General features: G+C 38.1%; 2 protein-coding genes across 2 annotated transcripts; both read left to right on the top strand.

Annotated features, from left to right (window-relative positions):
- Nucleotides 1–1,485: 1,485 nt before the first annotated feature.
- On the top strand, nucleotides 1,486–7,219 carry LOC139974842 (polyunsaturated fatty acid 5-lipoxygenase-like). The gene has a single exon (XM_071982311.1). It carries the CDS (start codon nucleotides 1,572–1,574, stop codon nucleotides 3,582–3,584), a length of 2,013 nt encoding a protein of 670 aa, XP_071838412.1. The 5' UTR covers nucleotides 1,486–1,571; the 3' UTR covers nucleotides 3,585–7,219.
- A 7,378-nt stretch (nucleotides 7,220–14,597) lies between these two features.
- Nucleotides 14,598–21,886, top strand: LOC139974950 (neutral cholesterol ester hydrolase 1-like). The gene is made up of 5 exons (XM_071982509.1): nucleotides 14,598–15,179; nucleotides 16,740–16,983; nucleotides 17,639–17,702; nucleotides 17,943–19,357; nucleotides 19,729–21,886. The coding sequence occupies exons 1-4, from the start codon at nucleotides 15,036–15,038 to the stop codon at nucleotides 18,754–18,756; spliced, it is 1,266 nt and encodes a 421-aa protein (XP_071838610.1). The 5' UTR covers nucleotides 14,598–15,035; the 3' UTR covers nucleotides 18,757–19,357; nucleotides 19,729–21,886.

Below are 21,886 nucleotides of genomic sequence, written 5' to 3'. Positions count from 1 at the left end.
TTTACACTTTCATTGATTTCCATTTTAATGACACCACGGTAAGAGGCAAATTATCCTCTGTTTCCCTGCAGGGTTTTTAATGAAAAAGAAAAGTTAACTCTTTTTGGATAAATCCCCCAAAAAAGGAGGCGATTTGCTGACGATTTGGTTATACGTTTCAGTATTGGAGATAATTCTCAGTCTAACACATATTAAGTTATAGGTTACGTTAACTAGACCGCTATTAAAATACCAACCTTTCTGTGGTATTTCAATCACTGGATCAAACTTGAACTTATATTCAGAAAAATCTTGTTCTATATACGAAGTATGGCTAATGAGGGGGAAAAGAACCATCTGAGTACCAAATCACACCGTGCTGTAAAAAATAAATAAAATAGCCCCATCGATCATCATAGTTATTGCTCACTCATATGCTTCATCGGGATGTTCATTTGCAAACTTATATATCCATTACAGAATATAAATATTGTCGGTAATGAACAGATTAATAAATAGGAGCATTTGGCCGCACGATGATGTCATATTTCGATTTGCCAGAATATTCAGACATTATGTGTGAATGAATGTTAAAGCTGTGATATCTTCCGAATAGAAACCTATCCCCTTTTGCAGTTTGGGTCAGTTATTCATAACAATATTTCTCTACCTAAACAAATACTGGAAGTTTGATTGGTGTTTCTTTGAAATCTCTCAGTTCTTGATTCGATCTCGGCTATTTAAGATGACCGTTGATGTAGGAGGAGCATGTGTAGCCACACTAGTCTGACTTTCATTTTGTCAAAAGAATCAGACATCGTTATCTATCGCATATAGCTGCCTACATACGTCCTAACAGTCGCGTAGCCAGGAATTTGCCAAGGAAGGGGCGAAAATGTAGGCAAACTTTCAGAGCCGTAGAAATGGCATTGCAAACTATCTAAGCGTAGCGCCACCATGTGTTGGCGCGAAGCGTACAAGAAAATTATGGCTGAAAATGCCTCCCAGATCGCTGGAAATGGCACTTCCCATGCCTTGTAAGTTGCATCTTAGCATTTTCTCTTTTGAAATTACTAGCGATATCATAAAAACATTAAAAAAAAACATTTCAAAATATGCTCAAGGGGGGCGGCTGCCCCCTTCGCCCCCCCCCCCTTGGCTACGTGCCTGCGTCCTTACCATAACATAGTAATAAGTTGCTACTGGAAAGAGATATGATTGTCTAAGTACCGTCGCATATCTCTGAATTCAGTTTTAAAAGAAAAAGAATATTTCCGAGTTTAGTAGTAATCGATATACAGATATTCTGCTAAATACAAAGTGTATACTTTGCATTTTCTCCATTATGTAAAATCAATGAAGTAGACTCTCCATTCTGATTGGTTGCCGCGTGAAGTATTTGAAGCGGAAATCCTTGTCACAGCCAATCAAACATATCTATATATATTTCTACTTAAGTTCATGCATGTCGATTCGCTGTCTATACAGACAGTATAAATAACTACTACTTTCGGGGTGCAAGACTCATTCAGTCGGTGCATTGAAACAACCGGTGTACTTTAACGGTGATATTTGTTCCGAATAAAGCAGCAATGGGCAACATTTGTGGGCATGGAGTTCATGGTCCAAGCATGCGAGTTGAGGTAAAAACCGGCGATAAAAAAGGAGCCGGGACAGATAGCAATATTAAGTTAGCACTGGTAAGCCAGAAAGGGGACATATCTAAAGAATTTCCATTGAGCTTACTCTGGCAAAATGACTTTGAGGCCGGAACTTTGGACGACTTTGAAATTCAAGTTCCTCCGGAGTTTAAGGAAATCGTAGCTATTGAGCTGTGGAGGGATTCTGCCGGATTGCTGGATGATTGGTACGTCGAATGGCTGACGATCCGGGAGGCCGGTAGCAGCGGAGAAAATTTTGTGTTTCCAATCCATCGCTGGATTACCGCCAACAAGAAGCTTCGAATCACAGAATTTGACACTGTTTTGCCTCAAGATGACCCAAACCCTAACCATCGTCGACATGAAGTACAGATTAAGAAGGAGCAATATCAGACGAAAGTGTACATAGCAAATTGGTTGCCTCAACTGAAACATTTGCCATCCGACGAAAAGTTTTCCAACGAGTATTTGTGGGATATCGCATCCATGAAAATAAAGTTGTCTGCTCATTTGAAACTTGAAAGCATTCTCACTGGCAAGTGGGAAAATTATGACGAGATCTTTCACCTCTACAATGATGTCCTTACAAAGCCGCTCGGAAGCGAAACGTGGAAGTCTGACGAATCATTTGGATTGCAAAGACTGAATCACTGCAATCCGACACAAATCCGAAGATGTCGGAAGATACCGGACAATTTCGCTGTGACGGATGATATGCTGTCACCATTACTCGAGGGTCTCACCATAAGTCAGGCTATACAAGCTAACAGACTTTACTACGTTGACTACAAAGTGATGAAGGATCTGCCATGCGCTGAGGGTCGCATTATCGCAGCTCCACTGGCATTATTTTTTGTGAATGGGGCGAAAAAGTTACTTCCAGTGGCTATACAGCTTTTCCAAGACCCATCAGAAAGCAACCCAGTCTTTCTGCCATCCGACGATTTCTACACCTGGTTGTTGGCCAAAATGTGGTTCAACAATGCCGATTCTAATTTTCATCAAAGTTGTACACATCTTGGATTTACCCATCTGATAATGGAGCCATTCGCACTGGCAGCACATCGGTCACTCTCGCCATCACACCCAATGTTTCGCCTCCTTGCTCCTCATTTCTTGTACCTGCTGGCAATCAATAAGATAGGGATCAGTGTTCTTCTCGAGCCAGGCGGATGGGTAGACAGCGCTCTGACGGTTGGAAGCAAAGGAATGACTGACCTTATGGCACGACAGCTTCAAAACTGGAGACTGGATGTCCAGGGTAATCTACCAGCTGACCTGAAGGAGAGAGGAGTAGACGATCCTCAATCCTTGCCAAACTACTACTATCGAGATGATGCGATGCCCACTTACGAAGCCATCAAGGAGTACGTCAGCAAAATCGTCAACAATTTCTACGGTAACGCTGATCTGATCACAGGCGATTACGAGTTGCAAGACTGGGCACGAACGCTGTCGATGTCAATTTCTGATGGGGGTTTCGGGGTACCAGGAATTCCTGGCGATGGTGAGTTTAAAAATGCAGATCAACTTGTAGACACATTGACCTGTGTCATTTTCACATGTAGTGTTGCCCATGCAGCATGCAATTTTTCACAGTACGATGATTATGGTTTTCCTCCAAATTACCCAAGTTATCTTCAAGGTGCTCCAATCACGAGCAAAGTACCACGCACTGAAGATGACATCCACAATGCACTTCCTTCAAAAGAAACTACTATCGATATCCTCACTTTTTCTCGTATCCTGAGTACTCGAGAAACAAATTCACTGGGGAACTTCGAGGTCAAATATCTCTTTGATCCGGCCAGTGAGAGTGCATTGCAAAGGTTTCGTGAAAAGCTGAACCGAATAAGTGCCTCTATTGATAGAGAAAATCAATTTAGGTTTGTACCATATACATATCTGAACCCAAATAGTGTTCCCAATGCTATAAGCATTTAGGTAATTAGAGGATGCTCATAATTTCAATACAGTTCGACTGACAATTCATATCCAGTGTTAGTTACACAGTAGAAGTATCTCCAACATGCATTTATTTATATGATGTTAGATTGGAACGGTAGAGTGGTTAGCGGTACTAATATTTGTTTAGCAATTCCATTACAGTATGATATCTATGTATGTTATTCATATTTTGTGTAGTACTTAATGTTAAGAAAAAAGTGACGGAAACAGGGAATGTGGAGATTAGACTCTAGGAAGAGGAGGCTAATTCTTTGCCCACTAGAAGCATCACTTAGTTGGAACAGTAGAGAAGTGTTTGATAATTCTGTAAGCAATTTCATTAGAGTAACATGTATTGTCACTTTTATGCATCCTTTGTGTAATACGATATGTTAAAGAATAATGACGGTAACAGGTAATGTGCATAATAGACACTGATGAGAGCAAATAAATTCTTGGCGTTCATCATGGATGTCCGCAGGGGGGGGGGGGAAGAGGGGAGGGGGCTTGCTCTAACACTGGCGGTAACAGGGAATGTGCACACTAGACACTGATGAGAGCAGATTGATTCTTGGCGTTCATCGTGGACATCCGCAGGGGGAAAGGGGTTTGGCTCTCACACTGGAAAATCAATGTAGTAAAAGGACCCACTGGAGCGTCAAATATACGACAGAGTGATTGTTACAGATTGATTACTTCTGTTAACATTAAATATATGGAAAGTGAAGATGTAACAGCTGACGTACCCACACCAGGGCTTCGAATACTTTCCGGAGAAATTTAATTACTATGTTAAGTTGCCAGGAGAGACAAAGATGTACCAAAAACGCCGCGGAAACCTCACCCCACCCTAACCCGTGCACTGTGGGGATCTTAAGTACCATATATTACACAGAGTCATAGAGGAATAATTCCTCTTTTGATATGTTTTATCTGATTCAAAATTGCTAGAACAGGGCAAGAACTATCTGAAGAGACTACAGCGTCCTAGGGCAACAACACCGCAATTCGGAAATAGTGTCTACAAGTACACAGTTATAACTTTAAAACATATTTGGTCTCTTTGAAACGGTACTCGGTCAGTCACTGCAGTCGAAGTCAAAAAAGCCGAACGGTCTCACTGAATCGTTCTACTATACACTCCCTTGAGAGACGATCTTGCCAGGTTGCAAATAGCTTCATTTGCGAAATTTGGGGAAATTAGCGGTTAAATGTTCACAAATGGTATGGTACTGATCATAAATCTGAAGAAATACCTCCAGAGAGCGGCGTAACTGGGCCAATGCAGTCGTCGTTGCGGCCGCTCGGAAGTGCAGAAGAAAGAAAACACCCATCCACTGAACAAAATAGATAAATCCTCTCTTGAGACCCACCAAAACGAGAATTCCATTAAACAAAATCGTGTCCTTAACAGAGAAAGCCCGAGTGTGTGACATACGGGTGTCTAGAGGTGTCCACAATTAAAATAAAATTCTGCCAGGCCCAATCGTGATTTGGGCTTGGACTCTCATTTTATGGCCGATTCATGTTGTTGCACCTAACCTTGAACCGAAATTCTCACAGACTTAGACACCACGACCAAGAGGGGTCAATTTTTAACCATTAACCAACTAAGTTTTTTCTTGTGGAACAGTTAACCGTTTTTTCAGGCTCTTAAGGAACGAGTTCAGTAATTTTTTTTTTTGGGGGGGGGGGGGTGCGGTCTAATTTGTGAGTAACAACAGAACCCAGCGAAGGGAATTCAATAATTGGACAAACTCTTGTAATTATCTGTTAATATTTTATTTCTCGTGATTTAGCTGGTCAAAGAACTTTTAACATGCTGTATAATAATTAATATGAGATATCACATAGTGTGTGTAAATAACAGAGTTCTAAAACTCTGTTTAAGAAAATGATGTCATTCGTAGAAGTATTATTAATCAATTTACGTTTGAGCTCTTAAAGAGTTTAAGCTGTCGAATTTAGCTTTGAAAGACTACACATGAGCATGTTGGAGGCAGTAAATGGACATAAAGATGATGTCTCACTTCTCCAAAGAATTGTCACTTTTAGAGACTGAAGTTCGAAATCCATTAAGTGTTTATTTATTTGTGATCTTTATGTTAATTGCGAATGTATAAGACACCAGCAAAATATTCCAACGTAGTTTAGTGATTACCAATCATAATGGCATACATATGTGTAATATTAATCTAAAAATCACACACCACTTTCTTGATATCATCATATACTTAAAGGTAGTCAGCATAGGCCCTAAATTATAGCACGCTATAATTGCTAGAAGTTTTCAAAAGTACTTTCCTGGAGGTCTTTACTCTCCATGTTGAGGGTGACCATATATGAATTTCTAGCATATTTTGGGCCAATACAGCATACCTCTAAAAATATGTTTTCTACTTGTTTAACTTTTCAATCCAGTTTTGTTTCTTACAGTTTATTTCTAAGTTGATTAATCAATTAACATGACGCTTTTTACGAGATATCATTCCGCATTCACGTTAGCATGTACCTAATATCTGCGTTTTTAACTTTACATTTGGTTCTTGTTTAAATTTCCTGTACTTGTCTAACATACAAGCATTTTTTTAATATGAACCTACCACGGCTTTATCATCGTTAGCGTAAAATGGTTGTGGTTATGTTTTTCCATTCTTTCTTATCGCTTGAACAATCGCAAAATATACTTAAAACCCTATTTGGAGTCTTCAATTTCACAATCATTTTCACGTTAGCATGTATCTAATATCTGCGTTTTTAACTTTACATTTGGTTCTTGTTTAAATTTCCTGTACTTGTCTAACATATAAGCATTTTTCTAATATGAACCTATCGCGGCCTTATCATCGTTAGCGTAGATGGTTGTGGTTATGTTTTTCCATTCTTTCTTATCTCTTGAACAATCGCAAAATATACTGAAAAACTATTTGGAGTCTTCAATTTCACAATCATTTTCACCTTAGCATGTACCTAATATCTGCGTTTTTAACTTTACACTTGGTTCTTGTTTAAATTTCCTGTACTTGTCTAACATATAAGCATTTTTCTAATATGAACCTATCGCGGCCTTATCATCGTTAGCGTAGATGGTTGTGGTTATGTTTTTCCATTCTTTCTTATCTCTTGAACAATTGCAAAATATACTGAAAAACTATTGGAGTCTTCAATTTCACAATCATTTTCACGTTAGCATGTACCTAATATCTGCGTTTTTAACTTTACATTTGGTTCTTGTTTAAATTTCCTGTACTTGTCTAACATATAAGCATTTTTCTAATATGAACCTATCGCGGCTTTATCATCGTTAGCGTAAAATGGTTGTGGTTATGTTTTTCCATTCTTTCTTGTCGCTTGAACAATCGCAAAATATACTGAAAACCTATTTGGAGTCTTCAGTTTCACAATCATTTTCACGTTAGCATGTACCTAATATCTGCGTTTTTAACTTTACATTTGGTTCTTGTTTAAATTTCCTGTACTTGTCTAACATATAAGCATTTTTCTAATATGAACCTATCGCGGCTTTATCATCGTTAGCGTAGATGGTTGTGGTTATGTTTTTCCATTCTTTCTTATCGCTTGAACAATCGCAAAATATACCGAAGACCTATTTGGAGTCTTCAATTTCACAATCATTTCTCGTTCTTTCCTCTTTTTTTGTTTTTTGGTTTTGTTAATTTGACAAATAAAAAGTGTATCCATCACCCTTATATGTGAAAGTGATAGATAAAATAGACCTTTTGCAATTTTGTTAAGCAATCAAATTTAGCCGTGTACCAAAATATCCATTAAAGATTTCACTTGGAAGAAGTAAACCACACAGTTTCGGTCATTTTAGTATGTACACAAGTTTGGCAAAGTTTGACCTTTGACTTCTTCCTGCGTTAAACCTAAATTAAGATAATTACTGTAGACAGTTAGAGTCTGATCTCTTACATGGGTTTCAGGATAACAGCCATATTTGTCCATTCAGCATTATGCGTATCGGCCGTATCGGCCAAAAAGCTTAGTTGAACTTTTGACCTTATGACGTCATGAGTCACGTAGGCGTCCTATCCCAAGCCTAGATACCTAGCAACTAATTTGCGGTCCATCAGCGTTACGGATTATGATTTCGAGTCATACTTATTCGCACACTGACTTGAACTCATTTACAATGCTCCCCCTCCCACCCCCCTAAGCCCCCAAACCCACACCCAGGAAAAAAAAGCAAACCACACGGACATTGAGAAGGAAATCAACGCCCACGTGGATGACTTATCAAGTATGTCAAATGACTTGATCAAGCAACCAAAAATATTGTAGATAGAAGATACAGAGGAAATTATAAAGATAATCAACGACCTCTAAACAGCACTATAGTTCATTTTCTTCTTTCATATGAAATATCTATTGACTATTTCAGAATGCGGCTAATATAAAACACCTTATAAGTAGCAATTACACTCAAGTAAAGCTCGAACCTTGCTTTAGTTGTGGAACAAAATCAGCACTTACATATTACCTCTTGCTTCGAGTTTTTTTTTTATATTTTATTTTTTAGACATGAACAATACATAACTTGCAAATACTTTTTCATCAGTTCATATTGTTAAAAGCCCCATCATAGATTTGATCATGACTGTTATACGAATTGTGTTGGTACTAATGTGTCTATAGAAGACAATCACACAATACAGACGACGTAGTATACGTCTTTGCCTAAATCTTGACTAACTCGCAGAGACCGAACAAATGAAGAGTTACTGGAAGAAAACAACAACAAAAAACCACAGAAAAAAACACTGTTCCTGAAGCAAAGCATAAATCGAACGCATGTGCGGTTTGTCCTCAATACGTAATATTCCAAACTAATGTAGCCTCAACAGTGACAATTTTCAAGCAGTCTCACGTCAACATAATATATTCAGTCACTCTATAGTTTTGCCAAATAATTTATTGTAGATCTAACGGCTGCAAGCAACTAAAATTGATTGTCTTAAATATGAATTACACAAAGTGTGCCATCTTGCAATATCGGAGAGAATCTAGAAAATTGATGGACACTTTCCCAAACTCCGTGTACGTGTAGGACATTCCGAACTTGCGACATATTTGAGGACAAGTCCAAAGTCCAAAGGCAAATGGACTCGAGGCAGGAGACGCGTGACAATATTTCAATGTTCTATTTGTGTTTTCAAATTTGTATTGTACACTATCATGCGAATTGTCAGGGCCATTTGTTTTAAATCATAAATTACTCATATTTTATTTTTACTTACCAAAGCAACCTAAGAAGCTATTTGAGACTCTTGTTTATTCATACTATATAAACTTGGTTAAAATTGACAACAACAAAATCTCCGAAAAGCAGCTTTAGACAGTTCCCACTTGTCTGCTATGAGTAAAGAAGCGCAACCCATACCTTAACCCCTTCCACTCCGTATCCGGCTCACACAATGGTGTGATAATTCCAAACGCCTTCGTCAACAAATCCGGGTTCATGATATACAGGCCCCTTGACCCGGATACACACCATGAAGTCATGATTGTAAAGGCATTTTCTGCAAATTTGGCATTCATCTGGTTACTTTTAGTTAACTCATCAATACGTCATTGGGAGGCGACCTTTTGTCAGAAAGGAAAAGTAGAAAATCGCTTTTTCGTATTTGTTATTCCAAATCCAAACATTTAGCAAAAATGGGAGGTGAATATCTTACGAAACGATTTGCAATGTTTGCCTTTCACGAGAGTCGATAGCACTAAATTCACTGTTAAGTAGAATACAAGTAAACGTCTTGTATAGCACCCCTCATGTTTTGGTAAATTAGGAATTACTCACATTTAGATTCCCCCTCCCTGTGATAGGTTCCATCTACAAATTCTTGGTGCTCATGGAGTTCAATGGCCTGTCACTTCAGTACAGGAAGTCGTCATGACTAAGCCTGTATTTTTTGGAATGACATTGATTTGTCCTCCATGTGTAAGCACGAAGAGTAAACCATCACAGAACCCATTAGCCCACAGATTCAAGGGCTAAGCTCCACCTGGGTGGAGAGAGGTGGAGAGAGAGAGAGAGAGAGAGATCATCTGCAACCAGATGACTCATGTGTTCACCTCTTTGTGTATGAGCTCATTCTCTGGGAGTACGTCACTAAGTTGTTTACACCTGTTCTCTTAGTCGTTATCGAGTAATGTTGGTGATTTCCGGTAATGAGCCTTAAGCCGATCAGCTAGTTCATTTATCTCCTTATTTGGGCTAATGTATGTTCTTTAGTCCCCTTGGTGACAGTTCTTGTCAGAGGTTGACCTTAAATAGATTTGCTACTGTTTGGTGGTACCTATGCTATGCATATGCACGTCTTATTATGGTGTTATATTATTTTAGTATTTATGCATTTAGGTGTCTATTAGGAACATGCAAGTAATTAGGTTAGGGCCATTAGCACCTGGCTGAGACTTGCTGCAAGGTGTCCATCATTGACTGCCACGTCGGCTAGATGTGAGCATTATCACTTATGCTATTTACTGGAAACATATTTCATTTATGTTTATAGCATCAATGATTCGAGTGTACTTATTGTTGCCTCTCTGTATTTGGTGTTGAGCCCCGCATTGTATTGGTTATATTTGATATGTAAGTTAGGCCACTCACTTGACAGTCCTCAGCCTTCGATAGGATGTCGGAGACATCACCATTAGAACCAGAATGCAAAATGCATTGAGGTTTCGATGACTTCAATGCACTAGGCTTCTGCTTTAGTATAACCAGAACTAGCTGTTACAATAACACTATGGCATAATAAACACAGGTCAGTCTACTGTACGTGGCCATACACACCTCCACAAAAAAACAATAGGGGTATTGTACTCAATGTTATGAATCCACACACCAAGTATTAGAGGTATCCACGATTTCCATCGTTAGATATCATGTAATAGGTTGTCAGAGTTTGACCTCTGGTGACCTATTGGAGATTTGACCTCACAAGCAATAGGATTTTTGCACTCAATATGGCAAATCCATATACCATGTATGAACAGTATCCATGATTTCTACCATGAGAAATCATGTTTTAAATGTTTTCAGGCCTCGACAAATATTTTTTAAAGTACTCGCTACTTGGCGACCGTGGCTAAATATCTACTCGCCAAATTTCACTCTCCAGTAGGCCTATATGATTGTTGTTCAAGTCTCCAAAGTACAGATCTGCAACATCAATACTTTCTATTTACAAAGGTTAGGCAGTTATAGGCAGATTACATGGTGCTACGTAATTCAGTGGCGGAGCGATCATACAGTCAGAGGGGCGGATGCCACCCCCCCCCCTGACGGACTCAAATGGACTGCTGGCGCCCTTTTCAGCTTTTACCACTTTTTACTTATTCGCGATTATTGACTTTTTTCTTGCGCTCTCAAATACCTATCGACATTTGTCACATTTTGTTGGTGTAATTTTCTGACAGAATGGCGATGACACCTATTTATTCTTCGTTCATCTGCATATTAGCAAGGCCCGGTAAGGGTCATTTCCGGCGATCTAGGGAGTATCTTTACTCAAAAAATGTATGTACGCTCCGCGCCAAACTGTGGTGGCGCTCCGCTTAGATAGTGTCGAAAGCACCCCTACAGACCATTTTCGCCCTCCCCCCTGACCAATACCCCTAGCTCCACCACTGACGTAATTGCGCATTGGAAGGTAAAGTTACTTTGCAGTATGAAATTTAAACTTAAAACAATGAAAATCTGAGGTTGTAAGAGCATCTATCTTCCAAAAATCCTAGCAGCAACAACAGCAAACTTGTCTCGAAACTCCATAAGTTGTTTTGCGAATTATGACTAATAGCCAGTAGGAAAATGCCTTAAGAAATAATGAAGGAGATGTTTTGCCATCTTAAGTGAATTGGTATTCTGACTGGTATTCTTCACGTTGTTGTGTTAACGAACCCTATCCTACCCCACCGTTGCTGGCCTAGACAACATAAACTTCCTCACAGGCCAAGCCAGGTTTGTTCAAGTTGTCCCATAATCATAAACGTGACGAAAGTCGAACGTTACTTTTAAGGCCTAGCTATGCTAAAACTGGTGGAAGAGACTACACAAATTGAGATCAACAGCCGATCCAGACAAAAGCTCGTGAACTCACTGCCAAAGTTAGAACGTTTTACACAATTATTTCGCATTGAGATTGGTCATAGTAAAAAATTTACTAGACGAACTGTTAAAAGTTTCATAAACGCTGCCTGGTCACAACGAAACTACATCCAACCTGAAATAACGACGAAAAACGTCCAATAGAACCGCTGTACTACAAAGTACACGTTTCTGCAAGCAAAATAAGGCTTCCAGGCGGCACGTTGAAGCCAATGCAAATATGTTCGTGTTTTCAGTTTTAGATTCTACGGATGCCCATATGCTCATTTCCAAATGTCAATAGCCTCCTATTCGTATGAGGCTTAATGTACATGTTATCTGATAGGCTGGTCTGTGGGAGATATGGTAGCTTATAAAACAAGGTTTCCACAGTTTGGCGTCTGGTGACTCCAACTGACCTTTGACCTCAATAAAATTTTGTACTGAACGTCTACCAACTACATACCAAATATTAGATTGGTCCAAGCTTCCCTTTCTTGAGATACTGTGTTTACACACGCACACACACGCACACACACCCATTTTGTATTACAGTCAGACCGAGGACCCCATTGTATTTTCCATTGTTCAAATCCACGTACCCTAAACTTAACAATACCCCATACAATAGAATTCTTCCGAGGACGTGGTGATTCTTTAGACATCACAACCGAGGACCTGAAATTCTTTTGTTCAAGTCCTCGGTCAGATACCAAAACAAACGCACGCATGCACACGCACACACACTCTCCGCATTCATGAATGCATAGGTTACGATTATCATCGAAACCATAAACCTTCACAATTTCTATACAGGGCCTTTGGGTTTCGGTGGGCGTGACTAACGCCTGGTCATAAGATGCCCCCCTCCGCCACCAGGCCATAATGTGCCCGGATCGGACAGACGGCCGAGCGTGTCTAGAGATGGAGTGAGCCCCTACCCCTACAAGTGTCACGTGCGGACATGGATGAGATTGACTGTGTTCTTTATTGTTTAATAATATTTGCAGATGACTAGTAACAATTTTGTTGTTCTTTATTACTTTACCTTTTTCCTCTATCTTTCTTAACTTCTTTAATTATGATTACATACATTGTATAGCCATATATATATATATATATATATATATATATATATATATATATATATATATATATATATATATATATATATATATATATATATATATATGCTTTTTGCGTTATTCTGTTTGTTTATGTGTTGTCAGTAGTGTCTGTAGTAGTAAGGTAGACGTAAACGTCACGAGGCGCATCGTTGATATATATCATGTGCCGAACGACCCGGTATATCGGTGTAGGTAGTTGACCCCATTACAGCCGAAAACACCCGCTCCCCTGAAGACTAATGTCCCTGGATTGGAGCGCTGAACCTGGGGTTATACAGTTTAAACAGATTATAGCGAAAATGCAATGATTTTAAAGATAAATTCATCCGTCATGTCCGGCATTCCTACCATCAAAAGCAAACAATGTTCCCCACATAAGAAATATCAAGTATACTTTAAAAGACATGTAAATAAAATTAAAAGTTTACTTAGAAAACGTTCACTTCAACGCAAATAAACAGGAATGATAACACGGCTGAAATATTATGCTTAAATCCCGAATGTAATTTATATCTAGTGAATTATGCTACAAGACAAGTCCACAGCACCACAATACAATGAGAGTATAGCATAAGTATATTCACATAAAACAGAAGATTGTGTGAAATAGATATAAGCTTGGCCTGTTATTGATTTAAAACACGATTCAGTTAACACGAATAAGCTTCTATATAATATTAACTAAGATTTATGATCATGTTAAAAGGGACAACGTCATGCATGGGTTCTGAGACTTATCTACTTATTAACCAACAATAGTATGGAAATATTCATTGGGTTATACATCATCCAACTAACCCCCCCCCCCTTCCCAACCGCGACAAAAGACAATAGAATAAAAGATGGAATTAATTTGAGCCCATAATTCTCCAGCAATGTGACCGATTCAAAATGTTAAGGTAGCAATTTCCCAAATGGCACGTTTCTGTCAAAAACTTCTTTCGAGGTTGAAATGAAGTCGGTAATCTGTTATGGATTATCGTTAAAGTGTAAGCAACCAATGATCTCAGAATTGTAAACACATTATATTACTTGCCATAGGCGTAGGAGGCGGGGGGGCTGGGGGGCTGCAGCCCCCCCCCCAAACAAAATTTTTGGTGAAAATTCGGGCAATATGCTGAGAATTTTTCGGGCACCTACTGAAAGATGAATAACTTGCAATGTGTTTTTTAATTTTTTTTGGGGGGGGGGGGGTGAAAATTCGGGCAATATGCTGAGAATTTTTCGGGCACCTACCGAAAGATGAATAACTTGCAATGTGTTTTCCAATTTATTTGGAGGGTGAAAATTCGGGCAATATGCTGAGAATTTTTCGGGCACCTACGGAAAGAATAATAATTTGCAATGTGTTTTTCAATGGTTGAAATGAAATTATTATTATCGTTATTTTTGTAACGACTTCCCCAATAGTTATAACCAATATGGAATGGTAATAACAGGGAAAATACAACCAAAATTTTCAGCGCGTTCCGCGCGCGTTTAACATCTTATTGTGCATGTCATATATGCGTTCATTGGTTATCGGCATGTGATGTAATAACTGATGAATGGCTATATGATAGCACATTAGGATGTTGAACGCGCGCATAGCGCGCGAAAAATTTTGGTTATATTTTTCGGGCAAGTCGTTACAGCCCCCCCCCCCCCCAATCAAATCAGGCTCCTATGCCTATGTTACTTGCTGTACGGGAACTTTGACCTACATGACACTATCCCTTTAAATAACATTTTTCGTTCGTGACAAAACGAATCGAGACAATGTTGTTTCATATAAACAATATATGAAGGTCACTACAAAGAGAAGAGACGTTTGGTTAGCGTATGTGAGGTTCATCTCTACAACGTTTATTTTTGATTAAGCTAATACTTATGGTACAGTTCAAAGTAACAATTAGGTGTGTTTCATAGTTGAAGTACATGCAGGGTGTAGGCTATCATGATTCTTATGCATTCCATCAAACAAGACACTTGACTGGAAGCGTTAGATTGATATGATATTCTCTGTATAGGCCTACGTAGTACAGCTCTATGATATAGCATGTAGTCGTTAAGATAGGTTGTGGCATTGATCAGCAATTCATGCATATGACGGTGAATCAATCAGTTTTACATGCAGTAATTAGCTCTCTCTATCATTGTAACACTATACTAATGTGTACGACGATATAACGAAGACAATTGAAAGCAAGGTCATTTAACTTCTCGAAGATGTTCCTATCGGGCCGTCGCATCTTCCTTTTGGCAGTGGGAGGTTATGTGGCTTACTTGTTTTATGTGCCGGTACCATCGGACATTAATGAACCTCAAAAATACAGGGCGGTAGTAGCTTTCCAAAAATTTCTCCTGAATATGGTAAGTACGAATATTGAAAGTTATCATATTGAATATAGTATTATGTGGCTTACAACTGTGTGTGCAGTATAGGAGACAGTGTCATATTCATGTCTAGCCGAAACACACTAGAATCAGTGGCGCATACCCCCTCACCCCCCCCCCCCCTCTCTCTCTTTCTCTCTCCACCTCTCTCTCTCTCCACCTTCATCTTCGTCTTCTCCACATCTCTTTCCATTACTTGCTCTCTGGGTCCCGAACTCTTTTATTTTATTTTAATTGTAATGGGGGTTGGGGAAGCCTATATATAGACTGAAGGTGCGAGCTATTTGGTACATTCGACTCAAGTCACGCAACTTGCGCATGATGCCGCTTTAAGGTCACGTTAGTCCTTATCCAACCCCCAACCCCGCCCACTCACCTGCTGCCAACCCGTCAGCACGCCATATTCCTCCCCTACCCTACAGCCATGCATCATATATGCCCGTGACACATTCAATTGCTTGAATTAATGAAGCACTTAAATATAAAATGCTTTTTTAAGATAGGCCTACATATTTTTAGTTTGGACTTTGGTTACGTTGAATAAATAATATGAACGTTTAACCTCTAGAATATACAAGAGAAAACAATCACATATTTGCATTCAAGCACGCTAATTAAAGAGAATAAACCACCGATATCCGACGACACATTTTAATGAGATTCTTAAACAGTAAATTCCAGATGTAAATTTATTTCCCATGACTGCGTTTACGAGATATTGTTAGTTCAAATTGTGACAGTTTGTAACATAAATGAACTTTATAGGTAGACATATGTACATTTCATAGTCATAATAAACCAGCGTGCATCAATGACACAACACCTGTTGGATTCAAGTGAACCTCAAATTAGTCGGAAATGATCAACGATACGTAGGAACTGAATGCACATTTCATCGCATGCTTAAAAGAATAGCCCAGGTCAAAATTTCTTTTTGATATGTTGAAGAGGAACATAATCTAAGCATTCTAGTGAAATTTGCATTCAATTCCTATGTACGATTTTTGAGATATTGACAGTTGAAGTTGCCACCTTTATACCAAAAGTGAACTTGGAGCAAACAGGTGTGACGTCATTAATGTTGCAAACTGATAAATAATGTTTTGTTTTCCTTTAAAAGTTACGCCAAATTTTATACTCCACAATTGCATGCATCCATAATGTGAATGTACCAAAGGTATTGGTATTTTATAAACTTCAAATCCCCTGTACACAATCTAGTAACCCTATCCAATCCAAGGTCAAATCAATAGACTGAAGAATAAAGAAAAAACAAAACATTATTTGTCAGTGTGCAACTATGACGTCACACCTGTTTGCTTCAAGTTCACTTTTGGTAGAATATTAGATAACTTCAACTTTCAATATTTCAAAAACGGTATATCGGAATTAAGTACAAATTTCACTAGAATGCTTAGATTATGTTCCTCTGTAATTTATCTATTCCTTTAAAATAGGGTTCCTCTTTCAACCGTCAAATATCCAAATTCATCTGGACTTTCCAGATTCACTCGGACAATCCTTCTTATTTGACAGGTTGCAATCCGTTCCTTATTTGATGATTCTCCAGCAACGAGAGTTCGACGATTCAGGGATAGTTTAACAGCATTGAGAATGTTTCTACCGTCAGGGACATCATATGCCACCGAAGTGAAACTGACTAAAGTAATCGCAGATGGGGTCAAAGTTCACATATACCAACCACCAGGGTCAGAAGATGAACCGCCACTCCCTGGATTTATTTATATACATGGCGGCGGGTTGGCACTTTTTGACGCTGGTAGGATAATATAATTCAATCATTACTGATTGAAGTACAGTTAAATGAAAGGAAGAAACAGAAAGTATCATGTTTCATAATTTATGATATTTAATGACAACAACCCCCACCCCAACCCCGATTTGTTAAAGAAACCTTCAAGCTATCCCATTCTTTAAATAAGAAGATCCCCCCCAAAATCTGTTTGAAAGACGACAGACAGAGTAATTAAAAATAGTCCATTTATTGGAAAACATTCAAATACTCATTTAAAAATCTCATTTAAATTGACGAGCAAGACTAAATTAATGCTTGTTTAAAGGTCTGCAGTATTTTGCACAACAATTTTGGTCAGATAATGGCCACACATGTTCACCGCTATACTTTCTCTTTCAATGTATATGTCCTGTTTGAGCTATTCCCATTTATGAGTTGATATTAAGCAGGTAGTCAGTGATGAACGTGCTCGAAATAATTCAATCGTTTAAACAAAATAATCAGTTTATTTTCTTGATTACGAGCCATACCCCACCGTCGACAGGTTCAAAACGTTATAAGACAGAAGCGATTTTAGATGAGAAACTACGCAAATGTACCAGTTTACTCAATTACATATCTTAGATTTTTTTGGATTGCTTTTGTTAAAGAACATTTGTCGTTTTTAATTAACCTTCAGAGCACTACGATGGTCTGACGAGGAAGCTCTCAGCGAATCTAAATGCTGTTGTGATGTCCATAGAGTGAGTGTAATAATAATAATAATAATAATAATAGTAACAATGATGACGATAACGATGACGATGACGACGACGACGACGATGACGACGACGATGATGATGACAATGAAGATGATGATGATGATAACAATGATGACGATGATGATGACGATGACGATGATAATGTCCCTTAATAATAATGTTCCATTTATGTTGTTTTTACGTCATTGTTTTATAATTTGCATACTGTTTCTATTGTTTTAGCTATCAACGACCACCAGATTGTGTTTTTCCGATACCTTTTGAAGAATCTCTTAAAGCCACCAAGTGGTTCATGAGGCGTTCCAAGGAGTACAATGTTGATGTAAACCGTATCGGGATTGGTGGCGATAGTGCTGGAGGGTACCTCTCGGCTACTGTGTCGCAAGCGATTACCGATGATAAATCGATACCGGATCTCAAACTTCAAATATTGATTTACCCTTGGTTACAAATCCTTGATCTAAATACGCCATCTTACCAAAAGTATGAGCACGACTTCGGCACGGGAGGGGTCATGCCTAGGGACACCATGGCTCTATACTCTGCTATGCATTTATATGGAAACGATACTACCGATGACATTATTCGAAGTTTCTCAGCTAACAAACACATAGCAGAAACGTTTAGAGATAGTCATCTATACAAGAAGAGACTATCACATAAGTTACTACCTGACCAGTTTCGGAACGACAACTTTTATATTATTCCGCCTAGTATACCGGTACCAGAGTCGGGCAGTGAATCGCCTATATGGGATGCCAAACAAGACTTATTTCAAGATGCAAGATTAACCCCACTTTTGAGAAGAGGTTTGTCCGGTCTTCCACCAGCGTACATCATAACAATGGGTTATGATCCACTTCGGGATGACGGGATCATGTACGCGGAACACTTAAAGGAAGCTGGCGTTGAAGTGACTTGGCGCCATTACCCTACAGCATTCCATGGTGCTGTATGGGTTGCACCTGGAATTAATTTTCAAGATGGCGACGAAATCCTCAAGGAAATTTACGAATATATTAAAGTTACATTATAATTTAAGAACAAAATTATTACGAAGAGCATACATACGACTAATTCAGTTTAGAAACTAAATGGAAATCCAGAATATATTTGTAAGAACGTTTTGCCACGTAAAACACCGTTTTGCACAAAACAGTCTTCACACAACTGGAAAAAAAAGATGTTGTGCAGCTAGAAAAATGCTAAAATGTTTCAACATGTGAACGTCGATGGGAGCATTTCCTAAAATGCACACTCAGTTAAGTATTTCCCATGGGTAGAAAAAGAAAACGATAACTTGTTCTTACTCCATAATAATGGTTGATTGAATGTAACCTATTTTGACTAGCTGAACCCTATGAGGTGCCGTTTATGCCAAAATTATACTCCAATATAAAGGTTATGAAACCATAAATATTTAGATTATACCCAGATATATATGTTATAGATTATATCCCAATATGTTATAGTTTATACTCCAATATATATAGATTATAGTTTATACTCCAATAAATATAGGTTGTAGTTTATATTCCAATATATATATATATATAGGTTATAGTTTATACTCTACTATATATAATAGGTTATAGTTTATACTTCGATATATATAGTTTATACTCCAATATATATAGGTTATAGTTTATACTTTATTGTACACAGCTGCACTTGTACGTTTTGTATATATATATATATATATATGTATGTATATGTGTATATGTATGTATGTGCATATATGTGTATGCGCGTGTATGTGTATGTGCATATGTGTGTATATGTATATGTGTGTATATGTTTATATATATATATATATATTTATTTATTGTTTTTGTGATTTGTACACTAACATTTTAAAATAATTTCTTGTTACATACTCACTTTTGATGTCCTTTTTATAAATATTTATATTTATACTGGAAATAAATAAATGAATATAAATGAAATACTCCAATATATATATAGTTTATACTCCAATATATATAGGTTTTAGTTTATACTCTAATAGGTTATAGTTTATACTCTAATAGGTTATAGTTTATACTTCAATATCTATATATAGTTTTTACGACTTGAGCAAGTCTACATCACGATTATTGGTTCGACTGCACTGTGAGTGTATTGGTATGGTACTATGGACTACGAAAGTCAAATAGGGCTGCTAGACCTGTCGAAGTCTTTCCACGTGCGAAGTACTCCATTGACCCCCCACACCTACTTGATGCAATGGTAAACGGACCCCTACATTTGTGTGCTCCCCTGTGAATCCGCCGTGTGTTTTAACCTACATGCTTCACTTTTAAACATTCGAAAAATCCATTTAGTTTTCAGCCAATATATCAAACAATCTCCAAAAGGTTAGGTGTATGGCACACTATAGTACGTGCAGCTGCGCGGAACACTCGCACGTATTATCGATCGGATCTACGTTACTATCGAACCAGTCATCGTGACGTAGACTTACTCAATTCGTATAAACTGTATATATTGAAGTATAAACTATAACCTATATATATTGGAGTATAAACTATAACCTATATATATATATTGAAGTATAAACTATAACCTATATATATATTGAAGTATAAGCTATAACCTATATATATTAGAGTATAAACTATAACCTATACATATTAGAGTATAAACTATAACCTATATATATTGGAGTATAAACTATAACCTATATATAATGGAGTATAAACTACAATATATATATAAATACTGGAGTATAAACTGTATCATATTGGGATTTAATCTATGAAATATATATATATGGGTATAATCTATATATATATGGTTTCATAACCTATATATTGGAGCATAATTTTGTCATAAACGGCACCTCATAGAACCCTCGATACTCCCCGGAATTGGATCACAGTATGTATGTGACGTCATCTAGATAAATGTTTTTTTTTTTTCTCAAAAACTTGACTTTTGCTGTTATACTCTTCTTGTGGATGTATCCTTAAAATGTTATCAACTTGGATTGTTGGCGTAGCTGTCAATGTTTTGCTGTATTTAAAATTTCATCACAAGTGCCAAAAAAGCAGCAGGGGAACATCTTTGTGACCTGTTATCAATATGATCTACTTTTTTTGTGGCTTGCATGTTAAATAGCATGAGGCAATTTTAGACCCCTTTAGGCCTCCCAGGAGCAGCGTAGGAAATTTGTTTTAACACTGAGTGAAGAGGTTTGTTTACAAGTGACGAAAACTTCCGGCTCGGATAGTAAAAAATTCTACATGGTCATGATACGGAAAATTGATGGTGCTATGAAAGGCCAACTTGTCAGCTATCCGGTGATGGGTAGCGTTTAGCTAGTGAAAACTTCTATCTAGACTTAGAGACCACATTACTTTTGTGATTTAGCTGTGTAAGTCAATGGGGTATTTAATGGGCGTATATGCTACCTTAAGAGTTACGCTACATCGAGTTAAATGAATCTGGAGAAACTATCACACAGTAAATACGCGCGTACGAGCGTACCATGTATGGAGGGTCATGTGATGTGTTCCAGGGTGGTACTAATATATTACTCTCCCTATTACGCATGATGATTTCACCCAACTAGTACGTAAATGTGTATGCGTGCTTAGAGCAGCAGACGACAACCGTTACCTAGCAATAACCGTGCTTGTAGCCTAACGTGGTAGCTATATTCGCGTCGAGCAGCATTAGGCTCTGTTCCATGGACAATTCCGTGGTTGCACTGAACTAAACATTTCCCTACAGCAACACGTCCAGTTCAACAATCCTTTTCGACAAAAAATCGTTCTTGAAATACAATTCAGACAGCGACATCGACATTTCCCGCTGCAAGCCCAATGTATCTGTACTTGTTCTGTGCCAGCATGTCTAACGTTAGCATATTAGCACTATTTCGTAGACCTGAAGTACCAGTACCTTCTTATGCCGTTAGTTCCCATATCCGATCCGTCTTTGTGCAAATCTTTCACGAAGTCACTAACACTATTCTCGAACTGCTACAGAGAAATATCAGTTTGGTACCACCCTGGAACACATCACATGACCCTCCATGCATGGTACGCGCGCACCCAATTGACATGAATCCTCCAGATTCATTTAACTCGTTGTTACGCTACGAAGTCTCTCAATTCTGTAAGATGCAGCACTCCAAATAAACGATGTCTGTGGATTCTGTT

The sequence above is a fragment of the Apostichopus japonicus genome, chromosome 10 (genome assembly GCF_037975245.1).
Source record: "Apostichopus japonicus isolate 1M-3 chromosome 10, ASM3797524v1, whole genome shotgun sequence".
Taxonomy (NCBI): domain Eukaryota; kingdom Metazoa; phylum Echinodermata; class Holothuroidea; order Aspidochirotida; family Stichopodidae; genus Apostichopus; species Apostichopus japonicus.
This window is presented reverse-complemented; position numbering and strand designations above follow the sequence as displayed.